This window comes from Amphiura filiformis, chromosome 3 (genome assembly GCF_039555335.1).
Source record: "Amphiura filiformis chromosome 3, Afil_fr2py, whole genome shotgun sequence".
In the NCBI taxonomy this organism is placed as follows: domain Eukaryota; kingdom Metazoa; phylum Echinodermata; class Ophiuroidea; order Amphilepidida; family Amphiuridae; genus Amphiura; species Amphiura filiformis.
Genome location: NC_092630.1, coordinates 40,590,302 through 40,613,987, shown reverse-complemented (window position 1 = coordinate 40,613,987; position 23,686 = coordinate 40,590,302). Strand labels below are relative to the sequence as shown.

The window sequence follows — 23,686 nt, the reverse complement described above, 5'->3', positions numbered from 1 at the left end:
CAGGCTTTATTTCATGTAATTTACAACATTTATTTTTTATGCAGAAAGTCGAGGGGAAAATACACGACGTTCGTTCGAGATGCTTGCCGTAGTTTGATGAGCAGCATGCTTCTCGTGCAGTGTGAAAACAACGGCATCGCGGCAAGATACATATTTGATCAAGTTTCAGAATTAAACAAAGCGACATTGGGCTTTACTGGATAGTACAAAAGGATATTCAGGTTTAATATGAATCGTTTTTGAGGTGTACATTTTGCTAGACTGAGTTAAAATTACCATTTTTTTTTTTTTTTTGTGTTGCGTGTGAATCAGCGTGCTTGACCAAAATCAGAAATATTAAACAAACCGATGTATTTCTCTCATTTTACACGTATAGGCCCAATAAAAAAAAAACAGTTTTTAGAGCTGTTTATTTCAGATTTTTCCAAATACGTAAAGCAAAATATCCATAGTTTGAAGAAATATATCAGGGGCCTGTAAATAAAACATGATCTTTCAAAATTAGCTAAAATTGATAGTGTAGGCCCCTACTATCGTAAAGTTTGATTTGTGCTGTGAGTTCGGCTCAAAAGCGTGCATTGCAACAAATTTGTGACGTCATGGCCATGCCTAGAAGTGCTTGTTATTATAACATCCGGGTAAGTGGAGTCGGTCCTACATCAGCATTTTGGTGTTAGTGAGAACGCTTGAAATCAATGTGGACCGAGTCCACTTGTATGTGGACTCGGACCTAGGTACGAGACCCCATGTTTGTAGTGAGAACACGTCCTTAGTTGAGTTTGTTGCATGTTACAACAAGACCATCACCAAACCCATCAACAAAACATTAAAATGTTTAGATGCACCCCAATATGTGCATTGTGCATAAATATAATAATAAGTTCAACCAAGTCACTGAATGATTACCCTTAGGAAGTGGACATAACAATTGGGTATGATAACATTTTCTTGATTTCAGTTTGGTAAGTTTTGTATTAAAGGTGGGTAACCTGATTGACAGCCTCATATCCCCACTTTACCCCATCAAGATGCAGATTTTGGTATGAAAGCTCAAATTTTTCTCATTAACATATTTAAATTTGGCGTTTCGAAATCCGTATATTTCAAAAAATTATCAAAAACTGTTGAATTAGTCTAAGACTAAAACTGTGATATACCACGTTTGAGACTTAATTCGACAGTTTTTGATGATCTCTCAGAAATACACCGATTTGGAACTCCTAATTTCAGTATGTTAATGAGAAAAATAGGATCTCTCATTTGATATCAATTTATTACATGAATATAATTAATAAAGTCACTGTAGACTATATTATCATGATTATCATTCCGTATAAAAGTCAGTAATGCCATAAGGAATTAGTCACATTTACGAGAAACATTTACATGTTCTTTTTGCATGAATGCTGGAAAGGGATGACATTTTAACTTATATGTCAATTTTAAAGAATTCCATTTTCCAAATATATCAGGTCACCTTCCTTTAAGTGTATAATTATAAAGGCAAAATAACCATATTAAAATGTCACATTACATGTATACTTTTTTAGCTGAAGAGCAATAGTAAAAACCACTAGACCTAATTACTGGTAATAAAGTACATATCTGACAAGAGTAGGCTAATGGAATGAGACAATTGACATGCTACCGTTAGTGATAAGCATTTCAATGCTAGGGCTATATAGGGTACTCATTTCACCCCAAATTTTACACAGACCAACAAAATCTTTTATCCAAGACTGGTTGCTGAGATTGAAAATGATCCCTTTTGAAGAAAATTTCAAAGAAAGTCAGTATGGTTGGTACATTTTCACATGAAGTCAATACTTCAGTTTGGAAATGTTAGGAACTCTTCGAGGATGGAAACACTTTAATAAGTGCACCCAACTTTCCAATGTGTTTTTCTCTTGACCAACGAAATGAAACAATTCACAATATGTGACACATTACAGGCCACGATATTGAGTCTTCATGTCCAAGTTATAGTTAAATCGATTGGTCATCACACTCCTTGTGTCCATCACATTGGATTAGAATTTTGAACTTGAGTTTCAATCTGCAAAACAAAACAAAGTATGCAAGAGGGTCAGTCAGTATGGACAGTACACCTGTTTTTTTCCACAAAATTCCCAAATTTTGCAATCAATTGTTAAATTTCTATTTTCATAGCATTTTGTAATATTTTGAGCCCTATTTACATGAAATTTGGCAATTTTCATACATTTCCAGCATGTTATATCGATCATCCCACCTACGCATGCATGAGATTGTTGTTTGATTTGCATCAGTTAACATTGTCCTAAGTACCAACTCTCGCACGAGACCATTCATTATATTTTCATCTGTTTCGTTTTGGAGATAATTAATGTCCTTTGTAATAACTGCTTTATCATTTTCGACATTTTTGAAGAATAATGTTGTTTCCCTTCCAAGTTCTAAAATTGTTGAAGTTCAAAGACGTCCCATTTCCAACTAAGTATAATGAAAAGTCTCATATTTTACCAAAAGCAGACCCAGGACCTAGTGTTTACACCTGCCCAAAACTAGATATATCCACCATGTACTTCTGCTGTTCTCAAACGTTATAAACATGTGTCTTCGCTGTAATTTAAAAGGCCTGCCTTTTTGTGTGATTTGACAGCGTCCCTAGTCTATTGATTTTATGCTAATACTGTTACATAATCAAGTATATGGTATAACTTATACATATTATGTGGTTTTAATGACAAAGGTACATTCTTCATGTGATCATCAAGAAATTTCATCTAAATATTCAATATAAGGGTCAAAGGTCAACTTTCATTATATACTGACCGACCCTCGTAGTAATCTATTTCGTGTACCATATATCATATATTAGACTATGCCATAGTCGAATTTTGGTAAATAAAAATATGTTATTATTAATCATGATGAACGTATTCCGTTGAACTCAAAATAATACCGATATATTACAATTAAAGTGTCGAATAGTAAATGGTCATAACGAGTTAATATAATTAGTGACAGTAAAAGTGCTCACATCAACAAATTCTGATTGCTGAATTTACCAGTTTTTTTAAAATTCTAACAAAGGGAGTAGGCTGACTGCACACAAAATTAATACAAATCGAGTTAATGATTAAATGTAATAACCAGAGTATGCAAAATGGGCAAGTGGACTACGGAGAAGTCTAACTATATATTCACCTGCGGATTTGATCACTGAAACCTTTTCCCATGGATATCCTTGGAATGTTGGACTAAAGGGTAAATGTCTCCAAAGTTTCGACCCTCTTATGTAGTTCATACCAAACGGAAGATCGTAACCCTTTATAGAGCTTAGAGTCTGGTCATTTTCATCAGCTGCTTCTAACCATTTCATCATGCCACGCTCTTCTAAGGTACCTGGAAGTAACATGGTATTAAATATGTTACTTTTATACTTTATAATTAGCATGATACCAGCTATATAATCTGTGATATGCCCCTTTGATCAGCGATTTCATAAGTATGATACTGATAGGGGTGTGTGTTTGGGCGGTGGGCAACAGCAGTGGCGTAACTGATTTCTTTGTGACATGGGGGAGGGAGGTTGGTGTAATCCTTTTGAAATACCCAGCATGTCAAGAATGTTATGCTGAATGATATTAGAGACAAAATCATTTTTGAAAGTAACATGGAAGAGAACAAAATATGGTTTAGTTCAGAACCGTGTACGCATTACTTATATGAGTTTGCTTTGCCCTTCAAAAGGATCAGACGGTTCTCTATTGTACATACCAGGCATGGTATTGTCAAGGAAGAAACCTATCATTCCTCCAACGAAAACATCATTTGTTAACAGCACTACCAGGATGGTGTCTAATTCTGATGAACCTATATGAACAATAAAGTTTGTTTATAAAGATGGAGATTATATTTGTTGCAATTGTTTTATTGTAATTTTATTTTTCACAATGCTTATCATATTGTTCATCCATATACCCAGCAACCCAAATTATGGGGATAATTAGGTATTACTGAACTGTGAGAATATCATCACCATTGCATTATTATCATCAGTATTATTAACGTTATCATTATCATCATCATCACATAAATATTGTCATTGTCATAATCATCATTATAATAAATTTAGTCATTAAGGGTCAGGCAGGCGTAAGGTGAAGTTTGTAGGTGCAATGGCTTTGCACAATCTCCAAAATCATGAAACAAGCTCAGCATTCAGCAATAAGTCCACACTTATTTTACCTTTTAAGCCTTAATGTACGATTTCCGTCCAATTTTAATTTTGTTATTCTTTATTCAAAATGTTGAAATAATATTAGTAATAACTGCCGGGAAGGGTTTCTGTCCATTGTAAGTTGAAATGATAAGGTAAAGTGAAAGAACCTCCACTGGTTATTTTGGCCGTTTAACATGCAGTTCTATGGGAGGACATATTATCATAATTTTTAAATTATGATAATATGTCGAACTTTGCTCTGTTGACCTACAAAGACAACAAATTTGGCCAATTCCATTTAGGTGCAAGTTGGAACATGTGTAAACATTACAAAAGGTTTGGAAAAAAAATAACCAATTTCATATTATAAGGTCATACATTATGGCTTTAAAGGTATAATAACCTGTTTGAATCGTGTTAGGGTGACTCGACAACCACAGTGGAATACCATAACCACCGCTGAATGAAATGCCAACCACCAGCAAATTACGAGTGCTATCTAGATTGATATATTGTAGATTGGATAAACCAACTGCAAGTACCACGCCTGAAAAATAAATACATAAAAACGTGTATTTATTACTTACAACATGCGTTCAAATTATTTGACTTATTTTCCGAGTTTGGTTTGCATTTGTATAATCTATTGACTACCTACCACGTGCCAACTAAACTAGATAGCATGGTTTGCCAAGCTAATAATGATAAATGATGTCAACAATTAACATGTCTATTATTTTGTCGGCTCCAAGAAGACTACATTACTTTTCCAACCGTCAAAGCACCATGTTTTGGCGTGAAAATTGCAGCCACCAATTCCAAAATACTGCATGGAAATTGGTATCTCTCCTTGACTGCCAGAATCAAAGTCGTAGCCAGGGGTGACGCACCCCTGGCCTGAATGTGACTTCTCCACGAGTACCTTAAACTGTGGCACAAGTGCCAACAGTGGAACTCTGCACCATGCAAAGTGACACTTGTTGAAAAGCAAATGTGGCAATTCAGTTTGTGTATCATTTTTGATGACACATGAGCTAAAGTAATTGAAAGACAATGATCAAAAGAACTGATTTAAAAAAAACACATTATTAAATGTCCAAAGGCGAGATACATACCTCCACCGATAAGAAGAGCACCACCAATGATTGGGTATGGCATAGTAGCAACTAGGGCACCAACCTTAGCGAAGAATGCCAAGAGTGTCATAATTACGCCAGTCACTTGCGCAACAGTTCGGCTACCAACCTGAAATCAAATGTCTCAACTGTTAGCTTTAAAATGTATGGATTATGTTCAACTAACAATCCACAAATACTTGTGGTTCTCCTGAACTGTAGCTGCATCTTTTTGTTCACTAAGATACTGTAGAGTAGGATTATTGGTAAAACAGACACTACGTCAATTTGTAAATACCTTAATACTTATATAAAGTATGAATTTGAAAAAGAGGAAGCTATTAAGAGTGCTAAATGTGAACTATTATATTTTCATTATTTGATATCAATTGTACTACTTGGCCGCTTTGGTGGTCGTTATGATATGCTAGATAGTAGTACCTAATGATATTGATAGTTAACTACAATGTTTTAGTATATTTGTTCTGCTTTAAAGTGAAATAGGTACATTTACTAACCTTGGTAAGTCCGATGTTTCCAATACATTCGCTGTAAGAAGCCACTCCAATGCCAGTGCCCCATGCACCAGCAAACAAACAGGCGATGCCTTCTATCAATATACCCCTGTTTACAGCATGATCAGGAGGCTTTGGTGCTGAGGATATCCTTGCACATGCGTAGTAATCTCCAATTGAATCAAGAACCGAACCAAAAACTCCAGTAGTTACACCCAAAAATGCCCCGCAGTAATAGATGGTCTTCCCCATTGCCCTGTCAAAACGAATGGTGTTCATTGGAGATCGAATGTAAAACGTTAAATTCAACGGATCATACGAAAGGAGACTCATAAAAATTGAAAATAAAGAGAATATGATGGGGTAGAGGAGAAGGGATATTTGGAACAAGTCAATCGACAACTCAATTAATGTTCCTTTGATTTATTTTAACTCCGAAGTGCCCATCAATTTCAATTTTCAGGGGCGTGTTCGAAAAAACGGCACAGCGCATTAGTAAAAAGAATTAAAAAAACTAAATTTTACACCAGGGTTCGAACCCTGGCTGCTGACCGTAAAACTTAAAAGGTTATATTATTTTGTGTGTGACGTCATTTTCACGTCGTTTCGGAGATGATTATATTGCACAACCCTCACTAGTTGTTTCAAACAATGTTTCATAGGCCGATACATACCAGGATAAGGAGCAACAAACCACGGCGTAGCAACGAGTGCGTCATGTTTAATGTCAGTACGTGCATTATACGCAGGATTAGTCGGATCATCTGGAAATACATCAGCTACTGTCAATATCACACAAAATATCCACGTTGTTATGATTGCGATGATAATCTGATTAGAGACAGTAATAAAAGTAATATTAATTAAAACAAAAATCATCAGCATCATCATGATTACATCATTGCATCATCGGTGTTGTCATTCCCTCGTTTCAAGTTATAAGTATTCGTTCTCTTTTGTTCAGAAGCCAAAGGTCAGGGGCGGAACTTGTCTGCAATCATAACATCTTTATACTACTTCGCTGAGAGACAGCGATTGGTTTTTACCCAATGAGATAGAGCGCTTTTTGTTGTGTTGGGGAAAGCAGTTTCTAACAAAGGGTACAGACAAAGATATCGGCAATGACGTCAGTCAAGAGCTTAGGCGGGATAATAGGAAACCACGTGACCAAAACCAATCCTAAAACTCCGAACTTTAAACAAACGATTGTTAACTTCACCACTTTATCGACGAAGATTGTTTGAGATTAATCATGTATGGACTTCTGAGTTATCAACTTACCGGAAACAATTGGAAGATTTGTGCTCTACCAATGTAAAAGCGTTTTCGTGAATTGTAAGCTGGTATTGGGATATCAATTGAGGCCAAGTATTGTGACATCAATATAATCAAACAAATTGTCCTGTGGAAAATTACAAAACGGTAAACATCAATTAATACACTTGTGCTTCGATTCATAGAGATTATGGTGCTTACCGCATATGGGTGCACAGCCGATAACTACAAACCGACCGCGTCAGCAACCTTTTTTATTTTTATTATTATAACCAGAGGACTTTAATTTCGCCCCCGCCCCCAATAATTAGGATGCCTATGGAAAGTATCATCCCCCAATAATTTTGACCAGGCACCATTGCTCCCACCCCCAATATTTAATATCTTCCGGAGCCTCTGCCGCTATGACACGGTAGTAAAATAATAGTCCCGGTATATTATGGTAGAAACAAAAAAATCGTTTCTTTTGTTCTCTAATATTTGAATTTGTTCACTAAAACAAAATCTGAAATACTTGGTTCACTGAAACATACATTGCTGCAATTCCCCAGTGGTCACCACTCAGACCGAGAGATATGGTGACTAGTTTCAATCCGGTCAGCGTCACGACTGGAGTTATGGTCAAAGGCCCAAAATAACGCAGAAGAAGCCCGATGCATCCAACTGAACCGAGAATAATTTGTATGGAAGAGGCGAGCAGAATAGCACCAGAAAGCTATTGAAAAGAAGAAAATGCAAATATCATACACATGTACAGCGCATGTTATCGGGGGGGGGCGGCACTGTCACACTGAGTTCTAATCACATGCGTCCGACAATCACTGACATGCACCTCTTATGACGTATCGCAGGTAATTAATTTTGCAGCGTAGTGGCGTAATACCATGGGGGGGGGGGGGCTTCGCAAAAACGAAGAGGCGGCGGAAGAAGAAGGGGCGGCAAAAGAATTAGTAAAGAAAAAAGGCGGAAAAAATTTGAAAAAGGAACACAAAATATCAAAATGTGTTGCTTTTAGGGCGCTAGCGCCTATAATCCTTTTTTTCCCTTCACTTTTTCAAACCACCGAAAAAAAATTTGGGTCAACCTTTTCGGACTTGTGAGGAAGGGGCGGCAAGGTTGAATTTTCTTCAGCCCCCCCCGGGGTAGGAGCGGCCACGGTACGCCACTGAATACTGCAAAAACTGCCCAAAATGACATCTCTGACACTTATTTGGCCGCAGGACCCTCGGACATGCGATTTATTTGGAAAACACCATATTTTTGCTTTGATTTTGGTTATATAAATTTATATCACCACATGAAAATTATCAAAATATTAAGAAATTTAATTAACGAATTAATGAACGAATCATGTTGCACCACCTTAACTAAAAAAACACATCTTGGATGATATTATTATCTTTCTCTTTGTAATGATAGAAACGTCATTCAAAATGATCAAAAACCGTTATTATCATTGTAAACCAAATGAAAATAATGTCATTTTTATCCATCCTACATCGAGTCCACTTCCAAGCATAGTGAGAACGCGAAATAAGTGGTTTCGATCCTACATCCAGGATGTAGCATCGAGACCACCTAATTGAGGTAGTCTCGTACCTAGGACGTGGTATCAAACAGCATAATGAGAACACGTTTACAAGTGGACTCGATCCACTTATACCGGAAATGCACAACCTTGACGGCTGTCGTTGTATTATAGGCCTACATTATATAATTTTCCATGATTAAATTTAAACATATGCATTTTCAACTTAAAAATTCAATGCTGGTATTATAGAACAAATTTATACAGGCTTTATTTCATGTAATTTACAACATTTATTTTTTATGCAGAAAGTCGAGGGGAAAATACACGACGTTCGTTCGAGATGCTTGCCGTAGTTTGATGAGCAGCATGCTTCTCGTGCAGTGTGAAAACAACGGCATCGCGGCAAGATACATATTTGATCAAGTTTCAGAATTAAACAAAGCGACATTGGGCTTTACTGGATAGTACAAAAGGATATTCAGGTTTAATATGAATCGTTTTTGAGGTGTACATTTTGCTAGACTGAGTTAAAATTACCATTTTTATGGTAAAAGAGGTTGTGTTGCGTGTGAATCAGCGTGCTTGACCAAAATCAGAAATATTAAACAAACCGATGTATTTCTCTCATTTTACACGTATAGGCCCAATAAAAAAAAAACAGTTTTTAGAGCTGTTTATTTCAGATTTTTCCAAATACGTATAGCAAAATATCCATAGTTTGAAGAAATATATCAGGGGCCTGTAAATAAAACATGATCTTTCAAAATTAGCTAAAATTGATAGTGTAGGCCCCTACTATCGTAAAGTTTGATTTGTGCTGTGAGTTCGGCTCAAAACGTGCATTGCAACAGAATTTGTGACGTCATGGCCATGCCTAGAAGTGCTTGTTATTATAACATCCGGGTAAGTGGAGTCGGTCCTACATCAGCATTTTGGTGTTAGTGAGAACGCGAAATCAATGTGGACCGAGTCCACTTGTATGTGGACTCGGACCTAGGTACGAGACCCCATGTTTGTAGTGAGAACACGTCCTTAGTTGAGTTTGTTGCATGTTACAACAAGACCATCACCAAACCCATCAACAAAACATTAAAATGTTTAGATGCACCCCCAATATGTGCATTGTGCATAAATATAATAATAAGTTCAACCAAGTCACTGAATGATTACCCTTAGGAAGTGGACATAACAATTGGGTATGATAACATTTTCTTGATTTCAGTTTGGTAAGTTTTGTATTAAAGGTGGGTAACCTGATTGACAGCCTCATATCCCCACTTTACCCCATCAAGATGCAGATTTTGGTATGAAAGCTCAAATTTTTCTCATTAACATATTTAAATTTGGCGTTCGAAATCCGTATATTTCCAAAAAAATTATCAAAAAACTGTTGAATTAGTCTAAGACTAAAACTGTGATATACCACGTTTGAGACTTAATTCGACAGTTTTTTGATGATCTCTCCAGAAATACACCGATTTGGAACTCCTAATTTCAGTATGTTAATGAGAAAAATAGGATCTCTCATTTGATATCAATTTATTACATGAATATAATTAATAAAGTCACTGTAGACTATATTATCATGATTATCATTCCGTATAAAAGTCAGTAATGCCATAAGGAATTAGTCACATTTACGAGAAACATTTACATGTTCTTTTTTTTTGAATGCTGGAAAGGGATGACATTTTAACTTATATGTCAATTTTAAAGAATTCCATTTTCCAAATATATCAGGTCACCTTCCTTTAAGTGTATAATTATAAAGGCAAAATAACCATATTAAAATGTCACATTACATGTATACTTTTTTAGCTGAAGAGCAATAGTAAAAACCACTAGACCTAATTACTGGTAATAAAGTACATATCTGACAAGAGTAGGCTAATGGAATGAGACAATTGACATGCTACCGTTAGTGATAAGCATTTCAATGCTAGGGCTATATAGGGTACTCATTTCACCCCAAATTTACACAGACCAACAAAATCTTTTATCCAAGACTGGTTGCTGAGATTGAAAATGATCCCTTTTGAAGAAAATTTCAAAGAAAGTCAGTATGGTTGGTACATTTTCACATGAAGTCAATACTTCAGTTTGGAAATGTTAGGAACTCTTCGAGGATGGAAACACTTTAATAAGTGCACCCAACTTTCCAATGTGTTTTTCTCTTGACCAACGAAATGAAACAATTCACAATATGTGACACATTACAGGCCACGATATTGAGTCTTCATGTCCAAGTTATAGTTAAATCGATTGGTCATCACACTCCTTGTGTCCATCACATTGGATTAGAATTTTGAACTTGAGTTTCAATCTGCAAAACAAAACAAAGTATGCAAGAGGGTCAGTCAGTATGGACAGTACACCTGTTTTTTTCCACAAAATTCCCAAATTTTGCAATCAATTGTTAAATTTCTATTTTCATAGCATTTTGTAATATTTTGAGCCCTATTTACATGAAATTTGGCAATTTTCATACATTTCCAGCATGTTATATCGATCATCCCACCTACGCATGCGCAGATTGTTGTTTGATTTGCATCAGTTAACATTGTCCTAAGTACCAACTCTCGCACGAGACCATTCATTATATTTTCATCTGTTTCGTTTTGGAGATAATTAATGTCCTTTGTAATAACTGCTTTATCATTTTCGACATTTTTGAAGAATAATGTTGTTTCCCTTCCAAGTTCTAAAATTGTTGAAGTTCAAAGACGTCCCATTTCCAACTAAGTATAATGAAAAGTCTCATATTTTACCAAAAGCAGACCCAGGACCTAGTGTTTACACCTGCCCAAAACTAGATATATCCACCATGTACTTCTGCTGTTCTCAAACGTTATAAACATGTGTCTTCGCTGTAATTTAAAAGGCCTGCCTTTTTGTGTGATTTGACAGCGTCCCTAGTCTATTGATTTTATGCTAATACTGTTACATAATCAAGTATATGGTATAACTTATACATATTATGTGGTTTTAATGACAAAGGTACATTCTTCATGTGATCATCAAGAAATTTCATCTAAATATTCAATATAAGGGGTCAAAGGTCAACTTTCATTATATACTGACCGACCCTCGTAGTAATCTATTTCGTGTACCATATATCATATATTAGACTATGCCATAGTCGAATTTTGGTAAATAAAAATATGTTATTATTAATCATGATGAACGTATTCCGTTGAACTCAAAATAATACCGATATATTACAATTAAAGTGTCGAATAGTAAATGGTCATAACGAGTTAATATAATTAGTGACAGTAAAAGTGCTCACATCAACAAATTCTGATTGCTGAATTTACCAGTTTTTTAAAATTCTAACAAAGGGAGTAGGCTGACTGCACACAAAATTAATACAAATCGAGTTAATGATTAAATGTAATAACCAGAGTATGCAAAATGGGCAAGTGGACTACGGAGAAGTCTAACTATATATTCACCTGCGGATTTGATCACTGAAACCTTTTCCCATGGATATCCTTGGAATGTTGGACTAAAGGGTAAATGTCTCCAAAGTTTCGACCCTCTTATGTAGTTCATACCAAACGGAAGATCGTAACCCTTTATAGAGCTTAGAGTCTGGTCATTTTCATCAGCTGCTTCTAACCATTTCATCATGCCACGCTCTTCTAAGGTACCTGGAAGTAACATGGTATTAAATATGTTACTTTTATACTTTATAATTAGCATGATACCAGCTATATAATCTGTGATATGCCCCTTTGATCAGCGATTTCATAAGTATGATACTGATAGGGGTGTGTGTTTGGGCGGTGGGCAACAGCAGTGGCGTAACTGATTTCTTTGTGACATGGGGGAGGGAGGTTGGTGTAATCCTTTTGAAATACCCAGCATGTCAAGAATGTTATGCTGAATGATATTAGAGACAAAATCATTTTTGAAAGTAACATGGAAGAGAACAAAATATGGTTTAGTTCAGAACCGTGTACGCATTACTTATATGAGTTTGCTTTGCCCTTCAAAAGGATCAGACGGTTCTCTATTGTACATACCAGGCATGGTATTGTCAAGGAAGAAACCTATCATTCCTCCAACGAAAACATCATTTGTTAACAGCACTACCAGGATGGTGTCTAATTCTGATGAACCTATATGAACAATAAAGTTTGTTTATAAAGATGGAGATTATATTTGTTGCAATTGTTTTATTGTAATTTTATTTTTCACAATGCTTATCATATTGTTCATCCATATACCCAGCAACCCAAATTATGGGGATAATTAGGTATTACTGAACTGTGAGAATATCATCACCATTGCATTATTATCATCAGTATTATTAACGTTATCATTATCATCATCATCACATAAATATTGTCATTGTCATAATCATCATTATAATAAATTTAGTCATTAAGGGTCAGGCAGGCGTAAGGTGAAGTTTGTAGGTGCAATGGCTTTGCACAATCTCCAAAATCATGAAACAAGCTCAGCATTCAGCATATAAGTCCACACTTATTTTACCTTTTAAGCCTTAATGTACGATTTCCGTCCAATTTTAATTTTGTTATTCTTTATTCAAAATGTTGAAATAATATTAGTAATAACTGCCGGGAAGGGTTTCTGTCCATTGTAAGTTGAAATGATAAGGTAAAGTGAAAGAACCCCCACTGGTTATTTTGGCCGTTTAACATGCAGTTCTATGGGAGGACATATTATCATAATTTTTAAATTATGATAATATGTCGAACTTTGCTCTGTTGACCTACAAAGACAACAAATTTGGCCAATTCCATTTAGGTGCAAGTTGGAACATGTGTAAACATTACAAAAAGGTTTGGAAAAAAATAACCAATTTCATATTATAAGGTCATACATTATGGCTTTAAAGGTATAATAACCTGTTTGAATCGTGTTAGGGTGACTCGACAACCACAGTGGAATACCATAACCACCGCTGAATGAAATGCCAACCACCAGCAAATTACGAGTGCTATCTAGATTGATATATTGTAGATTGGATAAACCAACTGCAAGTACCACGCCTGAAAAATAAATACATAAAAACGTGTATTTATTACTTACAACATGCGTTCAAATTATTTGACTTATTTTCCGAGTTTGGTTTGCATTTGTATAATCTATTGACTACCTACCACGTGCCAACTAAACTAGATAGCATGGTTTGCCAAGCTAATAATGATAAATGATGTCAACAATTAACATGTCTATTATTTTGTCGGCTCCAAGAAGACTACATTACTTTTCCAACCGTCAAAGCACCATGTTTTGGCGTGAAAATTGCAGCCACCAATTCCAAAATACTGCATGGAAATTGGTATCTCTCCTTGACTGCCAGAATCAAAGTCGTAGCCAGGGGGGTGACGCACCCCCTGGCCTGAATGTGACTTCTCCACGAGTACCTTAAACTGTGGCACAAGTGCCAACAGTGGAACTCTGCACCATGCAAAGTGACACTTGTTGAAAAGCAAATGTGGCAATTCAGTTTGTGTATCATTTTTGATGACACATGAGCTAAAGTAATTGAAAGACAATGATCAAAAGAACTGATTAAAAAAAACACATTATTAAATGTCCAAAGGCGAGATACATACCTCCACCGATAAGAAGAGCACCACCAATGATTGGGTATGGCATAGTAGCAACTAGGGCACCAACCTTAGCGAAGAATGCCAAGAGTGTCATAATTACGCCAGTCACTTGCGCAACAGTTCGGCTACCAACCTGAAATCAAATGTCTCAACTGTTAGCTTTAAAATGTATGGATTATGTTCAACTAACAATCCACAAATACTTGTGGTTCTCCCTGAACTGTAGCTGCATCTTTTTGTTCACTAAGATACTGTAGAGTAGGATTATTGGTAAAACAGACACTACGTCAATTTGTAAATACCTTAATACTTATATAAAGTATGAATTTGAAAAAGAGGAAGCTATTAAGAGTGCTAAATGTGAACTATTATATTTTCATTATTTGATATCAATTGTACTACTTGGCCGCTTTGGTGGTCGTTATGATATGCTAGATAGTAGTACCTAATGATATTGATAGTTAACTACAATGTTTTAGTATATTTGTTCTGCTTTAAAGTGAAATAGGTACATTTACTAACCTTGGTAAGTCCGATGTTTCCAATACATTCGCTGTAAGAAGCCACTCCAATGCCAGTGCCCCATGCACCAGCAAACAAACAGGCGATGCCTTCTATCAATATACCCCTGTTTACAGCATGATCAGGAGGCTTTGGTGCTGAGGATATCCTTGCACATGCGTAGTAATCTCCAATTGAATCAAGAACCGAACCAAAAACTCCAGTAGTTACACCCAAAAATGCCCCAGCAGTAATAGATGGTCTTCCCCATTGCCCTGTCAAAACGAATGGTGTTCATTGGAGATCGAATGTAAAACGTTAAATTCAACGGATCATACGAAAGGAGACTCATAAAAATTGAAAATAAAGAGAATATGATGGGGTAGAGGAGAAGGGATATTTGGAACAAGTCAATCGACAACTCAATTAATGTTCCTTTGATTTATTTTAACTCCGAAGTGCCCATCAATTTCAATTTTCAGGGGCGTGTTCGAAAAAACGGCACAGCGCATTAGTAAAAAGAATTAAAAAAACTAAATTTTACACCAGGGTTCGAACCCTGGCTGCTGACCGTAAAACTTAAAAGGTTATATTATTTTGTGTGTGACGTCATTTTCACGTCGTTTCGGAGATGATTATATTGCACAACCCTCACTAGTTGTTTCAAACAATGTTTCATAGGCCGATACATACCAGGATAAGGAGCAACAAACCACGGCGTAGCAACGAGTGCGTCATGTTTAATGTCAGTACGTGCATTATACGCAGGATTAGTCGGATCATCTGGAAATACATCAGCTACTGTCAATATCACACAAAATATCCACGTTGTTATGATTGCGATGATAATCTGATTAGAGACAGTAATAAAAGTAATATTAATTAAAACAAAATCATCAGCATCATCATGATTACATCATTGCATCATCGGTGTTGTCATTCCCTCGTTTCAAGTTATAAGTATTCGTTCTCTTTTGTTCAGAAGCCAAAGGTCAGGGGCGGAACTTGTCTGCAATCATAACATCTTTATACTACTTCGCTGAGAGACAGCGATTGGTTTTTACCCAATGAGATAGAGCGCTTTTTGTTGTGTTGGGGAAAGCAGTTTCTAACAAAGGGTACAGACAAAGATATCGGCAATGACGTCAGTCAAGAGCTTAGGCGGGATAATAGGAAACCACGTGACCAAAACCAATCCTAAAACTCCGAACTTTAAACAAACGATTGTTAACTTCACCACTTTATCGACGAAGATTGTTTGAGATTAATCATGTATGGACTTCTGAGTTATCAACTTACCGGAAACAATTGGAAGATTTGTGCTCTACCAATGTAAAAGCGTTTTCGTGAATTGTAAGCTGGTATTGGGATATCAATTGAGGCCAAGTATTGTGACATCAATATAATCAAACAAATTGTCCTGTGGAAAATTACAAAACGGTAAACATCAATTAATACACTTGTGCTTCGATTCATAGAGATTATGGTGCTTACCGCATATGGGTGCACAGCCGATAACTACAAACCGACCGCGTCAGCAACCTTTTTTATTTTTATTATTATAACCAGAGGACTTTAATTTCGCCCCCGCCCCCAATAATTAGGATGCCTATGGAAAGTATCCTCCCCCAATAATTTTGACCAGGCACCATTGCTCCCACCCCCAATATTTAATATCTTCCGGAGCCTCTGCCGCTATGACACGGTAGTAAAATAATAGTCCCGGTATATTATGGTAGAAACAAAAAAATCGTTTCTTTTGTTCTCTAATATTTGAATTTGTTCACTAAAACAAAATCTGAAATACTTGGTTCACTGAAACATACATTGCTGCAATTCCCCAGTGTTCACCACTCAGACCGAGAGATATGGTGACTAGTTTCAATCCGGTCAGCGTCACGACTGGAGTTATGGTCAAAGGCCCAAAATAACGCAGAAGAAGCCCGATGCATCCAACTGAACCGAGAATAATTTGTATGGAAGAGGCGAGCAGAATAGCACCAGAAAGCTATTGAAAAGAAGAAAATGCAAATATCATACACATGTACAGCGCATGTTATCGGGGGGCGGCACTGTCACACTGAGTTCTAATCACATGCGTCCGACAATCACTGACATGCACCTCTTATGACGTATCGCAGGTAATTAATTTTGCAGCGTAGTGGCGTAATACCATGGGGGGGGGGGCTTCGCAAAAACGAAGAGGCGGCGGAAGAAGAAGGGGCGGCAAAAAGAATAAAGTAAAGAAAAAAGGGCGGAAAAAAATTTGAAAAAGGAACACAAAATATCAAAATGTGTTGCTTTTAGGGCGCTAGCGCCTATAATCCTTTTTTTCCCTTCACTTTTTCAAACCACCGAAAAAAAAATTTGGGTCAACCTTTTCGGACTTGTGAGGAAGGGGCGGCAAGGTTGAATTTTCTTCAGCCCCCCCCCGGGGTAGGAGCGGCCACGGTACGCCACTGAATACTGCAAAAACTGCCCAAAATGACATCTCTGACACTTATTTGGCCGCGGGACCCCTCGGACATGCGATTTATTTGGAAAACACCATATTTTTGCTTTGATTTTGGTTATATAAATTTATATCACCACATGAAAATTATCAAAATATTAAGAAATTTAATTAACGAATTAATGAACGAATCATGTTGCACCACCTTAACTAAAAAAACACATCTTGGATGATATTATTATCTTTCTCTTTGTAATGATAGAAACGTCATTCAAAATGATCAAAAACCGTTATTATCATTGTAAACCAAATGAAAATAATGTCATTTTTATATCTCAATAGTAAAATAATTTGCGGATTAAAGAAAAAATAGTACCTCCAACATACGACCTCTCCATTCTTCATCAGCAATGTCTAGTTCATATTGTGTAGCATTTCCTAAACGTAACATTAACAAAATAACATCAGTAACATTAACAAAGCAAGCAAAAACGAAGGCTAATTTTATTTCTTAACTTTTTCTGCTATTATTGCTTTGTTTACAGTGGCGTGCGCAGTACATTGGAAGGGGGGGGGCAGGTTGTTCAGTTCCCCCGAATGGAGTCTGATTAGGAGTGTAAATTGTAAGAATTGACGGATTTTCCCCGAAAATGACTGATTTCCCCCGAATGACCAACAAAAGTGGGGGGCCGTTGCCCCTCCCCCCCCCCTTTGCGCACGCCACTGTTTGTTTATCTTAAACGCTTGGAGAGCCTTTCTTGTTGGTGACTGGTGCTCTGTAAACATGATAAAAGTTTGTTTTTGGCTTGATCACAAGAAATCATCTGCCCTGGCTTTTTGGGACTCGTCGACAATATACGCTAGCGAAGTGACGTAATACATCGGATTAACTACCAGCGTATAGAGCACTTTGGTAGCGGTATAGAGTTTGATCACTACCACACCTACCTGGAACAACAGGACAAGGACCCCTTTGGTCTAGGATAGCGAATACTGCAACGAAAAATGCACCTGAACCCTGAATAATTGCCAATCTGTATCAGAAAAATGCAAATATTTGCTTTTTATGCCCTTGCAGTATACATAATACCGGGAATGTTTAGCATTATTCTTACAAGCAACTAATAGTCTGCATTCAGGTATATAAGTGGGGCGTTTTTCAAGAAATATCATACAACAAAAGTGCTTTCCAGACTTGGACAGTGCATCAATGATGCGAAGGCATGGATGAATCAGAACAAACTGAAACTCAATGATCAAGCTTAGAGACTCATGATTTAATTACGGTGGCCTGACAATCGGTACATCACTCATTGGACCCGCTCCTCTTTGTGGATGATAAACTCTCTCTCTGAACAATCTTGTTTCAAACATTTGTCGTACTGCAACTTATGCTATCTGGAAGATCAGCCAAATAAGGAAATATCTTAACAATCACGACTTGTCCATGATAACGTCTCATCTCGACTGCAATTCGCTTCTTTGTGGCCTACCTAGCGCTCAGAAGCCTCAGATTGACAAACTTCAACTTCTCATCACCAGGAAAAAGGAATCTGGTCATATTTCCGGCGTCTTACTCTTACAACATTGGTTGCCTATCCACAAACGCATCATTTACAATCATCTTCATTTACATCATCTTCTAGAATATATATATCTACATGACTAAAAAACTACACCTTTACACTATATAATAAATCACATTCGGCAGCGCAGTCTTTAATTTTGATTCTGTTCTTACCTACATCCAAATGTAGATTGAAGAAATGTTCCAATGCCACAGATAAGAAATCCCGTACTTATTAAACGCCCCATAAGCACAGTGTCATACGACATACACATCTTGATACCAATTATTATTTGAGCTGAAATGATACCTCCGAAACTCGCTAAAAATTGCTGTAAAAGGTAGGGAAAAACATAATCGAAAATTTTTCAAAGCGCTGAATGCTGAAAATCAACTTTGGCTTTGTTGTTTTAAGAAGGGGCTAGTATTTTCAAATAGGCCAAATAGGCCCATGTCACAGGGGAAGTTGCCCAAAATTGTCAAAAATTACCAAAGTTGCGCAAAATTGCTCAAAGTTGTTATTTGAATTTTGTGCAACTTTGCATTAACATTGAGTATTTTTGCGCAAATTTGCATTAACATTAACAAAATTGAATCGGTTAAGGTCATATATATCCCCGATCGCGTGAGATATAAGGGACCATTGAATCCCCAGATTGGATTATATTAAACAATATAACCATAGACCCTAAAAGTTCATTTCTAGGGTCTATGATATAATGAACAGATTTCGTGTTATTGTTCCCAAAACCAATGACCGTGAACCTAGGTCAATATTCTTTTTAACTTAATAAACAGCAAGTTGGAAATGCAAACCACCGGTGTTTGGAATATGGTTCAGCAGATATAAGGGGCTGTGCAATAATAATGAGCCCCTGGGGAGGGCAAAATTTTCAAACGGCGTGCTAAAAAAAAATGCTTGTCCCTCCTCCTTCGGCCTGCCAAAATCCCCCTTCACGGCCTGCCCAGAACCCCCCCCATTGGCAAACCTAGATAATTATATTAACATTATAGGCCTATTGTGAGCGCAGCGGGCAGGTAAATTTGCAGCGTTTCCATACTGTTTTCCTGAGCCTTTTAGACGTTATATTTAAAAGGCGCCCCCTGAATGTATATCAAAAATCGCTTGTCCTCCCTCTCAGCTTGCCAAAACTTGATTGCACCTCTACTTCCAGCTGGCCAAAAATCCCCCCGCCCCAAGTTTACCCTCCACCAGGGCTCATAATTATTGTACATCCCCAAAGTCTTTCAGTCAAACTTTCCTTCTTATGCACACCGGTTTGCGGAATTGTGGTACCCATGGTTACTTTTGTACTGATACTTGTACTGTTAGTAATATTAATCATTCCGTTGAATATTTGGAACTCTGTTTTGCGTGAGTGGTACAGCTTGGTACCCAGGAGCGCATAGAGCCAGAGGTGCAAAATTTTCCCAATCGACCCGCTGACACGCTGCAAAAATGACTTGACCTGGACTAAATGGGCTAAGGGCGCACAAATTTGGCATTTTAGGGCGCATGACACCAAATCACTGCGCGAAAGGTGCAATGGTGATGAGTTCCGGTTAAAAGTATATGGCTACTGGAGACAATGTGGTGTCCTCAGGGACCATGTTCTTCGTGAGGTTGGCATGTTCTGATTTAAATGAAAGATGCTAACCTATTAATGACTAAAATAGATATGAAATTATACAAATCGATTTCACAAGAAAAGTAGGCCCTGTCCGAATTACTGCTAACGGAACAAGTTTTAATGCTAGTTTTGGCGTTGAAATAGCGGCGTCGCTTTTCAACATTTTTTAATAAAAAACTGAATCTGTAAAGTTCCCTAAAATTGAAGCTAAAATGAAATTTCAGTCCTTAATTAATACAGGGATGACGTTAAAAAAGTGACAAAAATTGTCACGCCTGGTAGAAAACGCCCCTTAAAAAAGTTGATTTCTACGTGCTTTTCAATGGAGAAGTTATTTGGTGGTTTACGCCCTTTAATGCTGAAATGGGCCATAGTGAAGACAATTGTGGCCTAAAACCGGAACAAAGGTAGTTGAACATTACAACTTTTGGTCAATTTTGTCCCGGTATTTCGAGCCAGTTGGACAACTTGATATCGAAGATCAGCAAACTAAAGATTCGTTTTATTAGTTAAGAAACCGTGAGGATGTCCATAGGTAAAATAAATGGTCGGAAAGCATGTTCATTGGCAAATTCAAAAACAATGCCCCAAATTAGAATCGTATCTATGAGGAAATCATTAATTCTCTCAGTGTAAATTCACCCCGGAATATTGGTATTACCTGGACAATGCATACGAAGCGCGCAAAATTGTGCAAGTTTACCCTATTTTGGGCGCAATTTGCCTGGTGTGCTTGACAGATTTCACAACTGTGAAATTTGACCACTGTGTAGACCTTTAACCTTTTAAACTTGAATATGGTCGAAGTGACGGGATTTATTTTTTGTTTAATAAAACATCTTGAATGCTAAAACGTTGGTTTGGTAGAGTCCTGGGGATGCACATTTAACTCTGGTATGTACTGGACTCTCTCTTATTAGGCAACTTAACGCAACTTTTTGCAATTTTGCAAAATGTTTCGGCAACTATAAAATACAACTTTGCGCAACTTTGATCATCTTAAACAATTTTTGTGAAATGGGGCCTTAAAAAAGGTACAAATAAAGGCAAACGGCAAGGTTCCCGGTGCCAAAGACTTAAAGTCGGTTTTGCCTGCAATGAGATCATTCTGGTACTTCTAAATCAATGGTCCATTATTTAAGGATCAAGCAGGGGGAAAAATTGAGGAAGCTTTATAAAAGAGTAGTACCTGTAATCCAAACACAATGGTTGCATACCATGGCGGCACATCTTCCAGCCCATAGACTACTTGACGTGTATATTCAACAGGTGATTCTTTCCCCTCATGTGTACAAGATGCTTCCTCGACATGTTCACTTGCATGATCCTTCGTATCGAAACTCATAGTGTGTTGCTGTTTCAAATCTATATCCGTCTCCAGCACTTGCGCCATTATTCGACGTAACTTAGAGCAGGGTGGCACTTCCCTGCTTAGAGCTTGATAATTTTTCCGAAAATGAAAAACTCCATGGCTGCACATTTTTATTTTCAAAGTGCACTATTAAAAACATTTTCAATGATTTTAATTTTTTTAACTATGTAAATTAATTCTAATGTAATTAAGTCTAATCCCTGTCTAAAATGTATGGTTATGAATTTTGAAAATTTTGACTGTAAAAAATGGAAGAGGAAGTCATTCTATATTTTTATCATCGTAACTAATTTAATAGTCCCAAGTCTACCTGTAACTAGACTATGCCATAGTCGAATTTTGATAAATAAAAATATGTTATTATTAATCATGATGAATGCATCCTGTTGGAACTCAAAATTATACTGATGTAGTTAATGGTAATGGCACGTGCCCGGAGGATTTAAACCATAACGAGATCTGGGCGACCAATCACAAGCCAGATTCATTTAAAGATGCATTACTCAGGCCCTCGAAATCCGCGGTCCGCGGTAAGAAATTTTTTTAAATTTTTTCTTAAGTTTTTTTGAAATGTTTTCCTACACACCCACAAACCTTACTGCATGTATTCAAACCAACCAAGCCCAACTAACCTTTAACATAACCCAAACCCTTGCCCTTACCCCCAAAAGGGAATTAGGTAGAAATTGATTTCACCTGAAAATGACAGAAAATCTGACCTATATTTAATGTTAGACGTTTACTACTATGTAATCTACAGACCGTATCCCTCAAAAGAAAATGGATTAAAAACATCTGAATTTCTTATAGAATTTGACAGCTTCTGCGATTTCATCAATACACTTGGAAGAAAAACTGTGTTGGTTGGTGATTTCAATCCCGGGATTTCAATGTCCATTGTGAGATCCCCGCCCGTAGTGATGTATCCCACTTCTTATCAACCTTGGACTGTGTTGGTTTCTATCAACATGTCGTGGGCCCCACTCATATACACGGTGGTACCTTAGACTTAATTATCTCTCGCTTAGATGACAATCTTGTCACAAATTGTCAAACTGGTCCACGTCTCTCGGATCATAACATTATTCAGTGCAACATAAATCAACAGAAACCAAAACTTCAGAAAGTGACAATCTCTTCACGTAAACTTCATAATGTGAATGAAGTATCATTTCAAGATGATATGACTGTAGCTTTTGAACCTTTATCCAAATGTGACAATGTAAATGATGTTGTTAATATGTATGATAAGGTTATTCAATGTACTTTAGATCAACATGCTCCAGTTAAGATATCAATGCGTAAGGTTCGACCACGACAACCGTGGTATAACAATGATATTCACTCTGCTCGCCGTATTCGTCGTAAGCACGAGCGAAAGTGGCGCAAAACAAGGCTTGAAACTGACCATGAGGTGTATGTTGAACAAAGAAAGGTTGTCAATGATATGATAGAAAAATCAAAACAAGAGTATTACAGAAACGAATTTCAATCCGCTGATAGTAAAGGTGTTTTCAAAATGGTAAATGTCCTGTTTAACAGGAACACTAAGGTTCTACCTCCTCATGAATCATCAAAGAAATTAGGCGATGATTTTGCAGACTTTTTCAATGATAAGGTAAAAAAGATCTACCAGAGTCTTGAAAAGAAACAAGTGAGTGTTGATAGGGAAAGTAAAACATATAAAACATCCCAGTGTATCCTCACTGAGTTTGATCTTGTAAGTGAGGAAGAGGTCCTCAAGTACGTTACTAAGTCACCTGCTAAGTCTCCTGGACCCTGTACCAACGTGGTTCTTAAAGCAAAATGTTCAAGTGTTCATACCTGTAATTACTGATATTGTCAACAAGTCATTAAGTACTGGTACCTTTCCTGACCCATTGAAACATGCAATTATTTCACCCATAATTAAGAAGCAGTCTCTCAAGGCTG

The 23,686-nt window shown here is 36.9% G+C and overlaps 1 protein-coding gene and 1 pseudogene across 1 annotated transcript; both read right to left on the bottom strand.

The window, feature by feature from the left end:
- Positions 1-1,607: 1,607 nt before the first annotated feature.
- LOC140148512 (solute carrier family 23 member 1-like) lies at positions 1,608-7,752 on the bottom strand (annotated as a pseudogene).
- A 2,877-nt stretch (positions 7,753-10,629) lies between these two features.
- LOC140148510 (solute carrier family 23 member 2-like) lies at positions 10,630-21,789 on the bottom strand. Its single transcript, XM_072170497.1, has 13 exons — positions 21,572-21,789; positions 18,926-19,083; positions 18,133-18,218; positions 17,561-17,622; positions 16,559-16,740; positions 16,032-16,152; positions 15,426-15,582; positions 14,754-15,007; positions 14,235-14,364; positions 13,521-13,664; positions 12,672-12,767; positions 12,099-12,296; positions 10,630-10,966 (listed from the first exon to the last, which is right to left on the bottom strand). Exons 1-13 carry the CDS (start codon positions 21,773-21,775, stop codon positions 10,962-10,964), a joined length of 1,797 nt encoding a protein of 598 aa, XP_072026598.1. The 5' UTR covers positions 21,776-21,789; the 3' UTR covers positions 10,630-10,961.
- Between the last annotated feature and the right edge of the window lie 1,897 nt (positions 21,790-23,686).

Coding starts and splice junctions, on each gene's coding strand:
- LOC140148510 (XM_072170497.1), bottom strand. CDS start 21,775: ATGGCGCAAGTGCTGGAGACGGATATAGATTTGAAACAGCAACACACT. Junction 14,365..14,753: donor GAAACATCGGACTTACCAAG/GTTAGTAAATGT, acceptor ATTTGATTTCAG/GTTGGTAGCCGAACTGTTGC. Junction 13,665..14,234: donor TGCTCTTCTTATCGGTGGAG/GTATGTATCTCG, acceptor TTTATTTTTCAG/GCGTGGTACTTGCAGTTGGT.